Below are 17,486 nucleotides of genomic sequence, written 5' to 3'. Positions count from 1 at the left end.
AAATATTTCCTGCAATCCACAGGGATCTTTTTTATTGAGTTGCTACTTAAACTATCTGTACTTTTCCTGCACACCCTTTATCACACACAGTTTATTACTTCTTCAGTCTCTCCCATTGGAATTAAAACTCCATAAAGGCAAGAAGCTTGTCTGTTTTGTTCATCACCATGTCCCCAGGAACATAGCTCTCAAGAATGGATGAATGGACCAGAAATAAATATGCAAGGCTTATTAATAGGCCACAATTTAAAGTAGACCTGAATCTGAACTTGTCTTAATGACTTTGAAATATATAACAATACAGAAATACATAAAATAAAGAACATATATTTATTAAGCTATAATTTAGAGCACTAGTCATGTGACTTGGACACAAATCCCAGCCCTGCTATTTACTAGTACTGACCTTGAACTAGTCACTTAACTGCCTCTGTTGCCTTATTTGTAAGAAGAAATGATTAATCTGAAGCATCTTTGAAAATTCTGCAGTTGTAAGGGTCTGATATTAAGGCATGCATAATAAATGGTTCCCAAGAAGACCCCTTTGAAAAGCAATGAGTGGTTGGGCATGGTAAATCATACCTGTGATCCCAGCGGCTTGAGAGGCTGAGGCAGGAGGATTGAGAGTTCAAAGCTAGCTTTAGCAGAAGTGAGATGCTATGCAACTCAGTGAGACCCTGTCTCTAAATAAAATACAAAGTAGGGCTGGGGATGTGGCCAAGTGTCAAGGGGCCCTGAGTTCAATTCCTGATTACCTCCAGCACCCCCAAAAGCAAAAGAGAAAGTCTATCATCCCTGGTAAAACTATGAATATGTTGTTATAGGACTCATTTTTAGTCGTTTAAATATACAGTTCACCAAATCATGAGTTGACTTGTTGAATCCCAAGTGAATTCCCAAGTCTAGAACCGAATGCCAAGGAAAGTAAACATTAAGTATTTCTAATACAAATGATGTTTCCCCTGTGAAGCCAGCTCCTCCCTTGCTCTGAAGGAAGGGAGTATTTATGTAGCTGTGAATTGGGCAACTAATCCTCCGTGGCAGGTGATTTGGTGTCCTCACTGACTGGGAGAGGAAAAGTTAAGAATATGAAAAGACGAAAAAGACTGGGATTTTTTTAAGTTTTTAATCCTTTTTTGCTTTTCATCTAGCACTTAGAACAAGAGAAACATGAACTGAGAAGACGGTTTGAGAACCGAGAAGGGGAGTGGGAAGGACGAGTGTCAGAGCTGGAGAGTGATGTGAAACAGCTACAGGATGAGTTGGAGAGGCAACAAGTTCATCTTCGGGAAGCAGATCGAGAAAAAACACGGGCTGTTCAGGAGCTATCAGAGCAGAACCAAAGGTTATTGGATCAACTCAGCAGGGTGAGTCACAAGTTAAGAATTTATGATCTAAAATATTAAAAGCAGAAACAGCTTCTTTGTATTATACATTCTGATTTTTAATACCTTTGGTTTTGATACCAGCAAGTTAAGTATCATCCATCTCAAAGAATTTATAGGAGTCAGGAATCAAGACCCAGGCCTGTGGTTAAACATCTGTAAGACTTTGCGAGTCTTAACTTTAGCATCTTCTCATTTTTAAAATGAAACTGTTGTGCTTAGTGACGTCTGACTTCCTTATATCTCAGAGTATATGATTTATGATTCCTTTGCTAGAGAAAGTCTATCATTCCTGGTAAAACTATGTAAGTTCATTTAGTTCAAATATTGAAAGGTGCTATCTTTAAACTGAGTAGCTCAGGGAAATTTTCTAGGGCAAGTAATTTTTCATTTATATTACATTTGTGAATGTGCATTTTGAAAGAAGACATTGTATCTACATTAAAATTTTTGTTTTATTTCCACATCAAGTAGAAATTCTTATGCCTTTGTAAGGTGGTATCATAAAGAATTAATTAACCAAGGTCAAGACTATAAAATCATTGCAAAAAAGAAGGCTAAGGACTGCATGTGTAGAAATCTAATTTAAATTCTTTCCATGTTTTTTATTGGTCCATTATAGTTGTACATAGTGATGAGATTCATTGTTATATATTCATACATGCACACAATACAGAACATACCTTTTTAACAAATCCAGGAATGTTATTAATGCCTTCATCAATAAATCCACCTTCTTCTAAAAATCAGTACCTCAGTCTTCCTTGGGTTTTGAAAATAAAACTACTGATTCTTCAGTTATCAGGGAAACAAGAATTTCTCTTACTTCATCCCTAAGTGCTGCTGCTCTCATGAGCACTGCCCGGTCCATGTGGTGGTGGTTAGTGTGTTGGTCTTGGAGAAAGGCTTAGCTAGGGCAGTGTATGGTAAATCCCTGGATCTTCCACTGATTTGATGAGTGACACTGTATGAAGTAATTTCATTTGTGTCATAGTTGCTTCCTGTTGAAATTCTGAGAGAGGTGAAAACTTTCATGCCTCACAAGGAAGTGGAAAGTATGCTTCCAGTAGAGGAGAGAGGAAAAAAGAAGGAAAATGATGCTTAATAATAACTTCAAAAACATTTAGTTGCATGGAAATATCAGAATATGTGTGAAAGGTGATGATTCCAGCACTGAAGGTCTTGCCTGTGAGTTTCCCATCTAGAATATCCAATCACCATTTGATTGGTTGGAAAGCAAAAACTGGACAGTTCCAGAAATAATTTCACAGGTCCACTGAGTAAAAACATTCCTGAGTCAATTCTAAAACCTTTTTCAGCAACTGGAAAAGGAATCTCTATCCTTATAAAATTTTTATGAGTTTGAGTCTTTTCATTCATTATTCATGAAAGATTAATGAGAGAGGTCTGGCCAGATTGATTTATTTGCTGAAAAATATTTGTTTAATGCAACTATCAGCAAGAATTTCTTATGGAGACTTACAGAATGAATGCAACCAATCGAAACAAGCAAAGGGGAGATTAAGAATTCTTGGGGGCCAAGTTCATGTTGTGAAAGCACACTCAACCCTTTTTTTCTAATCTGGTAAAAAATAGGTACCAAGATGGATGAAGATAAAAATGCTAACAAGGCATGGTACAAAACCACAGAACTTGGAATTGACTCTGCCTCTCATTAACTGGATGACTTTGTGTCTTTAGTTTCCTTAACTTTAAAATGGGGGTAAAAATTTATACTATATACGAGTACTATTGAGGTGAAAATGAATAATGTGTTTGTTGAGCACCACATGAAGTTAAGGGTTTGTTTTGGTGTTGATGGTTATTTTATTAAAGCAATATCTTATAGGTGTTCCATTATCTGATTTCACTATAGAAAATCCTGATAAGCTGCTCCCAGAAGAATATAGGAAGAGGTGGGTGTGGGGGTGCATGCCTGTAATCCCTATGGCTTGAGAGGCTGAGGTAGGAGGATTGCAAGTTCAAAGCCAGCCTCAGCATCAGCAAGGCACTAAGCAACTCAGTGAGACCCTGTCTCTAAATAAAACACAAAATAGGGCTGGGGATGTGGCTCAGTGGTCGAGAGCCCTGAGTTCAATCCCTGGTACCAAAAAAAAAAAAGAAGAATATAGGAAGATAGCACTTCCACTAGATCTAGAGTCTTGTTATCCTCTCTGGCCTTGATTATAGGCCCTTGGTGGTTTTATGGCTTCTTTCCTTTTCTCTTTTAAAGCAGGACAAGTCCCTGGGGTTTCCATCAGCAGAAGTTTAGATTGCATTTTATTATCATTTTATTAACCAGGTATTCAGGAACTAGAGGAGTTAAGTACTTTGAAGTGAATTAAGATTCTCCTAGGACAAGATGGCAGCCAAGCAGAGATAGTAGAAGGCCATGCTTTTGTGCAGTGTATATGATGTATTTTTATAAGCATGAATTGTGTAATATTTAAAATGTAGTATAATATGTTTGTGAAACTTTCATCCAAAGTATTTTTACATTTATTTTGGCTAATTGTTCTTTAAAATATTTTTTAATAACTTTATTGAGCTTTATTCACACACCCACCATAATCCTCACCTTTTAAAAGTGAAAAATTCAGTGATTTTTTTTTTGCTATATATACAGAGTTTTGCAGTCATCACCACTATCTAATTAAAGCACATTTCACCTTCCCCCAGAAGTAACCCTGCACCCATGAGCAGTCACTTCTCATTCCTTATTACCCAGAACCCTCACGTCCTAACCCTGACAACCACTAATCCACCTGCAGTCTCTATGGATTTGCCTATTTTGTACATTTCATATAATTGAAATTGTACATGGATGACCTTGTGCACATGACGTTTTTAGCTTAGAATCATATTTGCAGTATGCATCCATGTTGTAGCATATATCAGTACTTAATTTCATTTTATAGCTGAAGAATATTCTGTTGTGTATATATAACATATTTTGTTTATCCATTTACTAGCCAATGGACATTTGGGTAATTTCCATATTTTGGCTAATGTGAATAAAATTGTCATTAATACTCATACATGTTTTTCTGTAGCCATATTTTTTTAGCTCTAAAATAGGATGCTGTTTGTATAGATCTATGAGCTTCTGGATCCTCATCAGGATGAAGAAAGGAATAAGCATTGTTCTTCTTTCGCCTCTGAGAAAACTTGAGTAACAGAAAGATACATGATTTGATTAAATATCTTTCAGTTCAAGACTAATCAGATTTTCTGTGCCTCAATTTCAAGCTTCTCAGGCAGCAATTAAGGTCATAGGCTTTGAAACCATACAGCCTGGGGATCAAACACCAATTCTGCCATTTACTAGCTGGGCAAATGTGGAAAGTTATTTTACCTTTTGCTTCCTCATGTATTTACTGGAAAGAACTATATTATTAAAATTGCCTGATAGCATTATGAGGACTAAATGAGATAAACCATGTAAGACTCAAACCACTGTGTCTAGAATACAGTAAGTGCTTGATAAATGGTGGTTATCATTATGATTACCATGTCCTTTTCATGTAAGTGGATTGCTGTATCTGGTCATTCTTTGATTGGGGATTGCACTCAGGAGACTCTACCGCTAAGCCACATCCTCAGCCCTTTTTTTTATGTTGATCAGAGTCTTGCTGAGTTGCCCAGGCTGGTCTTGAGTTTGTAATCTTGCCTCACCGTCTGGGATTACAGGTATGCACCACCGTGCCTGGCTTGATTCTCTTTAAGAGCATAAGACTCTAAGATGCAGAAGTAAAAAAATATTTTATCCTAAAATTCATGTGAGTTTTGCATTTTGGGGGGTATTTTTTAAAATTTATTTATTTTAATTAGGTATATATTACAGCAGAATACATTTTGATTCATTGTACACAATTGCAGCACAACTTTGCACTTATATGGTTATACATGATGTAGTGTCACATCATATGTCCAGTCATACATGTACCTAGGGTAATGATGTACATCTTATTCCACCATTTTTCCTGCCCCCATACCTCCTCCCCAACTTCCCTCCCCTTTGCCCAAAGTTCCTTCATTTTTCCCTTGCCTCCCACCTTGAGTTTTGCATTTTAATCCATATGATTTATTTGTTTTAACACATCAGTGCACAGTGTTTTGTTTACCAGTTAAACTGATATTCTGAAATACTTACATAAAATTGGCCCTCCCAGGAATTGAGTCAGGTTTAGTCTATGATATCTAGTATCCACTGAGTTCTGCATATACTCTGGGGTTATCTTTATCCCAGTTTGTTTGCTCGTTTATACAAGTTCTCTAAGTTGTCTTTCAGTTACTAAAATTTTGTATCATTTTCTGAAACTCAGGCTGACATTTTTGGGGAAAGTGTTAAGTCACATTCTAAATTAGAAAGTAATAGGACTATGGCATTGACAGTAGAGTTTGGTAAGACTTGTTAGACATGTCTTTCTAACTATCAAAAGAGTACAGTAGGACTTGCTTTCAGGGAGAGGAGAGAGACACAGAACCATGCTTGTTGCCTAAGATTGAGTGTCTCCATATAAAGATTAAAGTGGAGTATTTGTCAGAATCCTGATATATAACATACCTGTCTGCAGCAGAAGTATGGATTCTGATCAGTGTTGGTAAATCCTGATTTTATGGCTGATGTAACCCCCACATCATGGAAAGCTTATAGAGTCTATTTGTGCAGCTGCAAGCCAAAGCCATGATTTGAATGATATAGAAACAGTTTTGTTCATAAGAATGATAGCAGTAAGACAGGCTTTTGCTTTTTTTAAAAAATTTACCATCTTGACCATTTTTTAAAAATCTTTATTTTTATGTGGTGCTGAGAATTGAACCCAGTGTCTCATGTATGCCAGGTGAGCACGCTACCACTTGAGCCACATCTCCAGCCCCAAGGTAGGCTTCTTATTTAGCCTTTTCCACAAGCAGCTGGAATAAGGTGGCATTTTCAAAATGAATCTCAGTGATAAAAACTTCAATAGCAGGTAAAAGAAGGCATTTTCACAGTTCTTACTATTAAAACACTGCTCACATAATCTTGGAAACATTAAGGGCAGACTTGAGCACCAGTTGACCAAAGAATGGGAAAAACCAATTGATTTCTAGTAGAGAATGAAATCTAAAATTGCTTGGGAACTTCTGAGGTTTTCCTCCTGCAAGATGCACAGTTCTAGAGTTTGTAGAAACTGGTAAGGACATTTTCTTACACTTTTCTCAGGTAGTTTTTTATGTGATATCAGCCACATCTTTCCTTTTCCTTCTTCCCTCACCATAATCTAGCCAAAGAACCATGTGTTTGGTTCTAATCCCATTTTCTTTCCCAGGACCAGGGCTTTGGTTCCCTATAGCACTGAATATATACAGTTTTAGTGACTCTTGGAGATTATTAAGTAGATTTTCACATTGTCTGTTTGAAAAATCATGCGAAGCAGGATGTGGTAGCCCGCATTTCTAATCCCAGCCACTTAATAGGCTGAGGCAAGAAGATCCCAAGTTGAAGGCCAGCCTGCATAACTTAAAGATACCCTATCTCAGAATGAAATAATAAGAGCTGGGGATGTAGCTGAGTGGTAGAGGGCTTTCCTACATCTATAATTACATAAAAAAATAATGATAAGATATTTCAAACATATAGAAAACTATATAGAGAGAATAATATAAATCCAAGTTTTAAAGTATTGTTTTGTCCTAGTTCAGATTTTTAAGGGATATAAAATATTATTTAATAGTTGAAGCTCTCCTTTCATTTGTATCCACTTTTCCAGAGTTAGCTTCCTTCCCATTCATGTTTTTGTACTTACAGTATGTATATGTATGTACATGGACATATATCTCGTGTATCTACATGACATATATCTCATGCATCTATTAACAATGTATAATAAATGGCAGCATAATATACATATGATTCTGCAACTCATTCTCTTTGACTTCATGCTGTGTTTGAGTTCTACTCATGTTAATAAATGCAGTTTCAGTTCATTCATATTAACTCTTGTTTGGTATTCTATTGTGTAAATATACTATTATATATTTATGTATTCTTTTGTTGGTAAACATTTTTTTTTCTAGTTTTCACTATTATAAACTTCCCTTCAATGAATATCTGTGTGTGAATGTGAGTGAGTGAGTAAGAAAGAGACAGAGACAGAAAGAGACAGAGATAAATTGAACCCAGGGTCTCAGGCATACTACCACTTAAGCTACAACCCCAGTCCTTTGATGCAGTTTTACTAAGTTGCCCAGACTGACCTCCAACTTGTGATCTTTTTGCCTCAGCCTCCCAAATAGCTGGGGTTACAGACATGCACCACCATGCCTGTCTTGTAATGAATATTCTTGTGCCTTTTCTTCTTGTGTACTCTGGGGATAAACCTAAAAGAGGCATTGGTCAAGTCCAAGAGTATATATTTCTTAAACTTTTTGAGATAACAGCCAAATTATTCTTCAAAGTAGTTGTGCAGATTTATATTCTTAACAATGTTGGTTAACCAACAGTGAGTGTAAGAGCTAGTGTATGTGTTCTTCACATTACCTACACTTTGTTGCTGTCAGATTTTAAAAATTCTTACCAATTTGAGATGGAATTTTTTTTTTGAAAAAAAAATTTTTTTAGTTGTAGATGGACACAATACTTTTTTTTTTTTTTAATTTGGTGCTAAGGATCAAACCCAGTGTCTCACACATATGAGGCAAGCACTCTACCACTGAGCTACAACTCCAGCCCTGTGAAATGGAATTTTTATTGTTTTAATTTCCATTCCATGAATTACTAGTGAGCATCTTTTATTTGTTTATTGTGAATTGCCTGTTTATATTCTTCACCTATTTTATTGGTATGTAAGAGGTTTTTTTTTAAAAAAAAGAAATTTAGCTCATGCTTGATACTACTATAGTTTAACTTTGTAGAGACTTTTGCTAACCCAAAGTATGTACTTTTAATGAAATCAAATTTATCATTCATTTCCTTATGATTTGTTCTTTGTGTTTTGCTTAGTCCTGTCCTCTAGATCATAAGGATATTTTTCCATATTCATTAAAAAAAACTTAGTTTATTTCTTACATTCAGATATTTAGTCTATCTGGAATTTATTTTTTAGTATGATGTAGGAATTCAATATGCTTTGTTACATGGATTACAATCAAAACTATTTATCTCTTCACTGATTCTTAATACTATGGATTTTTTTTTTCTTTTGGGCTGTACTGGGTATTGAATCCATAGCTTTGCTCTCCTAAGCAAGCATTCTAACACTGAGCTACATCCCCAGTTCCTAGCCCTTTTTATTTTTTATTTTAAGAAAGGGTTTCATTTCTAGCTAGAGCAATTAGAAGAGAGAAATTAAAGGGGTACAAATAGGAAAAGAACTCAAAACTATCACTACCTGCTGATGACATGATTCTATATTTAGAAGGTCCAAAAATTCCACCAGAAAGCTTCTAGAACTAATAAATGAATTCAGCAAAGTAGCAGGATATAAAATCAACACCCATAAATCAAATACATTTCTATACATCAGTAATGAATCTACTGAAAGAGAAATTGGGAAAACTACCCCATTCGCAATAGCCTAAAAAAAAAAAAAAATGGGGCAGTTCATCTAACAAAAAAGGTGAAAGACTGCTACAATGAAAAAACTACAGAACACTAAAGAAAGAAATTGAAGAAGATCTTCGAAGATGGAAGATCTCCCATGCTCTTGGATAGGCAGAATTAACATTGTCAAAATAGCCATACTTCTAAAAGTGTTATACAGATTTAATGCATTTACTATTAAAATCTCAATGACATTATTCATAGAATTAGAAAACGCAATCATGAAATTCATTTGGAAAAATAAGAGACCCAGAATAGCCAAAGCAATCCTTAGCAAGATGAGTGAAGCAGGAGGCATCACAATCCCAGACCTCAAACTATACTACAAAGCCATAGTAACAAAAATGGCATGATATCAAAACCAAAACAGACACATAGACCAATGGTACAGAATAGCAGACAGACAAATCCAAATAAATACAGTTATCTCATACTAGTCAAAGGTGCCAAAAATATGTAATGGAGAAAAGGTAGCCTATTCAACAAATGGTATTGAGAAAATTGGAAATCCACATGTAACAGAATGAAATTAAACCCCTGTCTTTCACCCTGTACACAACTGTATTCAAAGTGGATCAAAGACTTAGGAAGTTGAATAGAGATACTACACCTAATAGAAGAAAATGTAGGCCCAAATCTTCATTATGTAGGCCTAGGATCTGACTTCCTTAAGACTCTTAAAGTGCAAGAAGTAAAATCAAGAATCAATAAATGGGATGGATTCAAACTAAAAAACTTCTTCTGAGCAAAGTAAACAATCAACAACGTGAAAAGAGAGCCTACAGAATAGGAGAAAATCTTTACCACAAGCACCTCAGAGCATTATCTCCAGGATATATAAAGAACTCAAAAAAACTTAACACCAAAGAAAAATAACCCAGTCAATAAATGGTCTAAGGAATTGAACAGACACTTCACAGAAGAAGGAATACAATAAATCAAAAAAATATATGAGGACTGGGGTTGTGGCTCAGTGCCAGAGCATGCACTCAGCACATTCGAGGCCCTGAGTTTAATCCTCAGCATCAAATAAAAACAAATAAAATAATAAAGGTATTATGTTCAACTGCAACTAAAATATACATATATGAATGAGTGCTGGAGTTATGGCTCAGTGGTAGAGTGCTCGCCTAGCCTGTGCGAGGCAAATCAAAACTATACTGAGATTTTACTTCACTCCAGTCAGAATGGCAATTATCAAGAACACGAGCAACAATAAATGTTAGTGAGGATGTGGGGAAAATGTATTCTTGTACACTGCTGGTGGGACTGCAAATTGATGCAACCATAATGGAAATCAGTATGGAGATTCCTTAGAAAACCTGGAATGGAACCAACCACCATTTGACTCAGCTATCCTACTCTTCAGTTTATACCCAAAGCACTTAAAGTCAGCATACTACAGTGACATGGCTACATCAATGTTTATAGCAGCCCAACTTACAGTAGCTAAACTATGGAACCAACCTAAGTGCTCTTCAACAGATGAATGGATAAAAGAAAATGTGGTATATATACACAATGGAATTTTACTCAGCCTTAAAGAATGAAATATTTGCTGGTAAACGGTAAATGGTTGGAGCTGGAGAATATCATGCTAAGCGAAGTAATCTAATGCCAAAGAACCAAAGGCTGAATTTTCTCTGTTATGCAGATGATAATTCACAATAAGGAGTTGTCTAGGGAAGAATAGAGGTGCTTTGGATTAGATGGAGGGGATGAAAGGAGGGAAGGGGGTATGGAGGTAGGAAGGACAGTAGAATGAATTGGACAGTTTTACCCTATGTGCATATATAATTACATGACCGGTGTAATTCTATATCATATGAATGAGAAGTTATACTCCATTTATGTATGATATGTCAAAATGCATTCTACTGTCATGTATAATTAATTAGAACAATTTTTTTTTAAATGGGGATTTGGGCCTGGAGTTGTGGCTCAGCAGTAGAGCACTTGCCTAGCACATGTGAGGCCCTGGGTTCAATCCTCAGTATTACATAAAAATAAATAAATAAAGGTTAAAAAAAAAGGGGGGGGTTGTTAAGTGGCTGAGAGTAGCCTCAAACTTAGTATTCTCCTGACTCAGCCTTCCAAGTAGCCAGCATTATAGGCATGCACCACCATGCATAGCTCTGGATTTTTAAAAGATTTATTCTAATTCGTTATACATGATGGCAGAATGCAATTAATTTCATATTATACATATACAGCACAATTTTTCTTTTTTAAAAAACATTTTTTTAGATGTAGACGGACACAGTATCTTTATTTATTCATTTTTATGTGGTGCTGAGGATCGAACTCAGTGCCTCACACTTGCTAAGTAAGTGCTCTACTACTGAGCTACAATCCCAGCCCTAGAGCACAATTTTTCAAGACATTGATTGTATACAAAGTATTTTCACACTATTCCCGTCACATGTATTTAGGGGAATGATGTCTAACTCATTCCACTATTATTCCTACCCCTTTGCCCCCTCCTTTCCCCTCCCTCCCTTTTGCCCTATCTGAAGTTCCTCCATTCCTCCCATGTTCCCCCCACCCCATCGCCATTATGAGTCAGCATCCTCATATCAAAGAAAACATTTGGCCTTTGGTTTTTTGGGATTGGCTTGCTTCACTTAGCATTATATTCTCCAACTTTGTCCATTTACCTGCAAATGCCATGATTTTATTCCTTTTAATGTTGAGTAATGTTCCATTGTGTATATTTGCCAAAGATTCCCTATCTATTCATCTACTGAAGGGCATCTAGGTTGGTTCCGAGTTTAGCTATTGTGAATTGTGCTGCTGTAAACATTGATGTGGCTGTGTCCTTGTAGTTTGCTGTTTTTAAGTCTTTTGAGTGTAAACCAAGGAGTGGGATAGCTGGGTCAAATGATGGTTCCATTCAAAGTTTTCCAAGAAATCTCCATACTGCTTTCCAGATTGGCTGCACCAATTTGCAGTCCCACCAGCAATATATAAATGTGTCTTTTTTTTCCTCCTCACCAACACTTACTGTTGTTTATATTCTTGATAGCTGCCATTCTGACTGGAGTGAGATGAAATCTTAGAGTAGTTTTGATTTGCATTTCTCTAATTGCTAGAGATGTTGAACATTTTTTCATATGTTTGTTGATTGATTATATATCATCTTCTGAAAAGTGTCTGTTCAGTTCCTTGGCCCAATTTATTGGTTAGGTTATTTGTTTTTTTTTTTTTGGGGGGGGTAAGGTTTTTGAGTTCTTTATAGATCTAGAGATTAGTGCTCTATCTAATGTGCTTGTGGTAAGGATCTGCTCCCATTCTGTAGGCTCTCTATTCACCTCACTGATTATTTATTTTGCTGATAAGAAACTTTTTGTTTGAGTCCATCCCATTTATTGATTCTTGGTTTTAATTCTTGCGTTATAGGAATTTTATTAAATTGCGACCTAATCTAACATGATGGAGATTTGGACTTACTTTTTCTTCCATTGGGTGCAAGGTCTCTGGTTTTATTCCTAGATCCTTTATCCACTTTGAGTTGAATTTTGTGCATGGTGAGAGAGGTTTAATTTCATTTTGTTACATATAGATTTCCAGTTTCCCCAGCACCATTTGTTAAAGAGGCTATCTTTTCTCCAATGTATGTTTTTTGGTGCCTTGTCTAGTATAAGATAACTGAAGTTATATGGGCTACTCTGGGTCCTCTGTTCTGTACCATTGGTTTACAATCTATTCTGGTGCCAGTATCATGCTGTTGTTGTTATGATTGCTCTGTAGTATAGTTTTATGTCTGTAATAATAATGCTACCAGCTTCACTCTTGCTAAGGATTGCTTTGGCTATTCTGGGTCTCTTATTTTTCCAAATGAATTTTATAATTGCTTTTTCTATTTCTTTAAGAAATCCCATTGGGATTTTGATTGGGATTGCATTGACTCTGTATAGTGCTTTTGGTAGTATGGTCATTTTGACAATATTAATTCTGCCTATCCAAGAACAAGGTAGATCTTTCCGTCTTCTAAAGTTTTCTTTTTCTTTCTTTAGCGTGTTGTAATTTTCATTGTAGAGGTCTTTCATCTCTTTCATTAAATTTGTTCCCAAGTATCTTATTTTTTTTTTTGAGGCTATTGTAAATGGAGTGATTTTCCTATTTTTACTTTCAGTGGATTTGTCACTGATGTACAGAAATGCCTTTGATTTATGGGTGTTGATTTTATATCCAGCTACTAATTAATTTATTAGTTCTAGGAGATTTCTGGTGGAATTTTTTGGGTCTTCTAGGTATAGAATCATATAGTCTGCAAGCAGTATAATTTGAGTTTTTTGTTTCCTATCCCTATCCCTTTAATTTCTTTCATCTGATTGCTCTAGCTAGAGTTTCAAGAACTAAGTTAAATGGAAGTGGTGACAGAGGGCATCCTGTCTTGTTCCAGTTTTTAGAGGGAATGCTTTCAATTTTTCTCTATTTAGAATGATGTTGGCTTGTTGTCTTAGCATAGACAGCCTTTACAATGTTGAGGTATGTGCCTGTTATTCCTAGTTTTACTAGTGTTTTGAACACAAAGGGATCTAGCCCTTTTTAAATGAAAAAATTCCTTTGATTGAAGAGCCAGTATAACTTAAAATTTTCAATAATTTTTTCTAATTAAATATAAAATTTAAAAGAATACTAGTAGGGACAAAAAAGTTTAAATTTAGAAGATTTTAGAAAACTGTACTATTTGATAATGCTGCACTTAACCAACAGAAATTTATTATCTCACAATTCTGGACTGGCAATCCAAGATCAAGGTGTTTAGGTTGGTTCCTTGGAAGGGCTGTGAGGCCTGTCCTAGGCTTATAGAGGGCTGTCTTATATTTCTTTACATTATCCTTTCTCTGTCTCTGTTTCCACATTTCCTCTTATGAGAACACAAGTCATATTCAGTTAGGGCCCTCCCTAAAATGACCTCATTTTAATTTGATTACCTTTAAAGAACCTGTCTCACATTCTGAAAAGTGAGGTTTGGACTTCAATATATTAACAGAGAAGGAGGACACAATTCAACCCATAATAAGAATCTTGCCAGTAGGGACAAGGGATCCTAGCAAGTGTTGTCTATGGGAGGCATTCACAGTGGTGCCATTTCATTGGGATCCTTTACTATCAATAACATCCACACGCTGAAGATATATATATGCCTAAGGGCTGCAGTGGTCAATGGGAAGACATTAGAATCCTTTATTTTATTCTTTGAAAAACTCTCAAGTCTGCCTCTCATTATTCCTTTCTAATGCCAGATCTACTTTTCATTCTTCTGAATAAAATAGTGAAAACCTTTATGTTTGTATGTACTTATTTGCTCATTTATATGTGGTACTGGGGATTGAATCCACAGGCCCTCTATCACTGAGCTATATCTCTAGCCCCTTTTTTTTTAAAATAATATTTTTATACCTTTATTTATTTATTTATTTTTATGTGGTGCTGAGGACTAAACCCAGCACCTTGTACATGCTAGGCAAGTGCTCTACCGCTAATCCACAACCCCAGCCCTCTAGCCCTTTTTTTGAAAGTTCATTTTGAGATGAGCTCTAAGTTTCCCAAGCTAGTCTTCAACTTGGTGATTCTCCTGCTTCATTCTCCCCAGTAGCTGGGATTACAGGTATATACCACTATGCCCAGCTATTGTTTAATCTTTAACAGTCAGCAAGGGGCTGGGGATGTGGCTCAAGCGGTAGCGCTCGCTTGGCATGCGTGCGGCCTGGGTTCGATCCTCAGCACCACATACAAACAAAGATGTTGTGTCCACCGAAAAAACTAAGAAATAAATATTAAAAAATTCTCTCTCTAAAAAAAAAAACAGCAAATATTTACCGAGCAAGTCACTGCGAATATAGTAAAGAACACAAAACCTCTATTTTATGAAGCCATTAAAAAGAGATTCTGTAAATAAACCCACAAGTTGTAGGTGATATGAATGGTGATTTATGGAGACTAGAAGAAGGGGGAACAGGGAAGGCTTCTCTGAGGAGATCACATTAGAGATGAGACTGGAAGGGTGCTTCCCCATTTCCCCATACCCAAAACTGGTCACTTTGGCTTTGAGTGCTTCTAATTGTGTCAAAGTGAAAATCTGTTTGGGGGGCAATATGGAAGAGTCAGGGAACCCACATTCTTTTCATTTTTTTTAATATTTATTTTTTTTAGTTGTACATGAACACAATATATTTACTTCATTTTTTTATGTGGCGCTGAGGATCGAACCAGGGCCTCACATGTGCTAGGCAAGCACTCTACCACTGAGCCACAACCCCAGCCGCCTTTTTTCATTTAAAAAAATTTTTTTTGTAGTTATAGATGGATAGAATGCCTTTATTGTTATGTGGTGCTGACAATTGAAAACCCAGTGCTTCACACACGCTAGGCAAGTGCTCTGCCACTGAGCTACAACCCCAGCCCAGGGAACCCACATTCTTAGATGAATACTATTAGATTGTAAACTCAGAGCAGAGACTACCTCTGTCTTTTTCTTGTAAATTGTTATCTAGCAGAATCGGCAGTCGATAAAAGATTGTTGAATTCTTGTGTGTGTGTGTGTTTTTAGCAAATGATTATTTTTAAGGTACTTAATGTTTGGAAATGATACATTTCTGAAATACATGTGCTGTTTGAAAACCAATAGCCAGAGATGTCGTGGATGTCTGCCTTAACAAGTAAACTGTAGATAATGGTGACTCAGTTGCCCCCAGAGCTAGTGTTGCCTTCATGGATCCTGGAATTGCATAAAAACCTCATCTTCCACGAACTGAAAAGAGTACAGGTAGATCCCTTGTACCCTGACTTAAAACCTCAGGTCCTTTTGTGTTGCATGATACTGTATTTCAGTGGTCTGTGGGTTGAGCAGGTACCCAGTGACTGGCCGTATGTAGTCTCACCTTGCTGATGGATGTGAAAATGAGTATTTTAGCTTTTATAAAAAACTCTCATCTCATGGGTGTGTTGGCCATTATTTGGGCATTATTATTGCTTCCCCTCCTTCCTGGAAGCATACACTGGACAGAAGAACTCCCTGTCTCCGACTATATGTCATCTTTTTTGTTTTTACAGACCAGAACGGTCAGAAGCTGGGAAAGGAGGCAGCCAGAGCTTCTCCTTTGAAAAGCTGAGTAGTGACTGCTGCTGAACAGACACATCAAAGATATATAGCTGCTCCCTATGTGACTCTGATGGCTTCTTCCCAGAGTAAAACTCTTGGGAATCCACCTTAAAATCATATTTTACCCCTTAGCTGGTTAGGTATTATGCTGTATTCTTTTTGCCTTTGTTTTCCTAGGTACCGCTCCATTAGTCCTATTTTTCCCCCTTTGTCTCCCTACAGGTGCTTCCCCATTTCCTCATACCCAAAACTGGTCGCTTTGACTTTGAGTGCTTCTAATTGTGTCAAAGTGAAAAGCTGTATTTGGGGCAATATAAGAAAGTGCTGTTCCAAAGGCTGAGTGAAGCCAAAAAGGGCTATCACTGGAATCACTGAGATGGGAAAGGGTAAAAGCCTTCAACAGGAACTTAGGAGGCCTAGGTCCAAGGCCAGGAGAAACCAAAGCCTGCATTTTAAACTGGAAGCGCTTAGACCAAGAGATACCTGGAGGGATTGTGTAAAGATCAGTGATGGAGAGATTGAAATAAAGATCCATTGTGGTTCAGGTGAAGCCAGACAGTTTGACATCGTGAGAGCTTGATGCCCAGTGGGAGGTTGTTCTTGTGAGCTTTGGTTCATCTGGCTAGGATGGGGTGGCTTCTCAAGGAACTAAGCTCTTTGTAGAGATTAAGAAATCCTAATTTTGCCTCTATCCCACGTTTATTAAGTTTTATATATTTTTAAGTTAAAAATATGTGTACCTTTATTATTTTTTTCTGATTGCAAAAAAACTCATGTGCACAATAAAGTAAAATTGAGATAGTACAGAAATGTTTGATGTAAATGGTGAAAATTTCCCATGACTCTTTCCTAAAGAAAAATTAATGATAGTTTACTGTAAAATTTTTGTGTTTCCATGCATGATACACATGTACACACATGCATAATTTTTATTTTTTCATTTTTGTTGCAATACTGGGGGAACCTAGGGCCTTGGGTGTGCTAGGCAAAAGCTCTACCAATGAGCCACGTTGTGGCCCTCAGGCTTAATCTGTGTGTGTGTGTGTGTGTGTGTGTGTGTGTGTGTGTGTGTATATAATATTTTTAGTTGTAGATAAACATAGTACTGCTATTATATTTATTTTTATGTGATGCTGAGGATCAACCCAGTGCCTCACACATGCTAGGCAACAAGGCATAATTTTTCTATTCTTGCTTTCCCCCAAAAAAACAAAATGGTTTTTTTTTTTACATACTTGATCTTGTACTTTTTTCATGCTTTTAATGGTTGTATAAAATATTCTATACAGTGTATGTGGATGTGCTACAGTCAGTATAACTATTTGCTTTTGAGGAGTATATGTACTGTTAATAGTGACTTGGTGTCACAGGCACTACTGCATTGAGCATCCTTGCACTTTCTGCA

At 36.5% G+C, this 17,486-nt stretch overlaps 1 protein-coding gene across 6 annotated transcripts in view; it reads left to right on the top strand.

Moving 5' to 3' along the window:
* The window catches only part of Bicdl1 (BICD family like cargo adaptor 1), a 92,237-nt gene that overhangs the window by 6,455 nt on the left and 68,296 nt on the right, over positions 1–17,486 (top strand). For all 6 annotated transcript variants that reach the window (XR_013434680.1, XM_078039022.1, XM_078039025.1 and 3 more), the window contains exon 2: positions 1,152–1,367. Coding sequence is in view for 5 of the 6 variants with exons in the window: in XM_078039022.1 (XP_077895148.1) it covers positions 1,152–1,367 (216 nt within the window). In the remaining variant the exon portion in view is untranslated. The remainder of the gene's footprint in view (positions 1–1,151; positions 1,368–17,486) is intronic.

This window comes from Ictidomys tridecemlineatus, chromosome 2 (genome assembly GCF_052094955.1).
Source record: "Ictidomys tridecemlineatus isolate mIctTri1 chromosome 2, mIctTri1.hap1, whole genome shotgun sequence".
NCBI lineage: Eukaryota > Metazoa > Chordata > Mammalia > Rodentia > Sciuridae > Ictidomys > Ictidomys tridecemlineatus.
The sequence above is the reverse complement of the archived record's forward strand: the minus strand, read 5'-3'. Positions and strand labels throughout refer to the sequence as shown.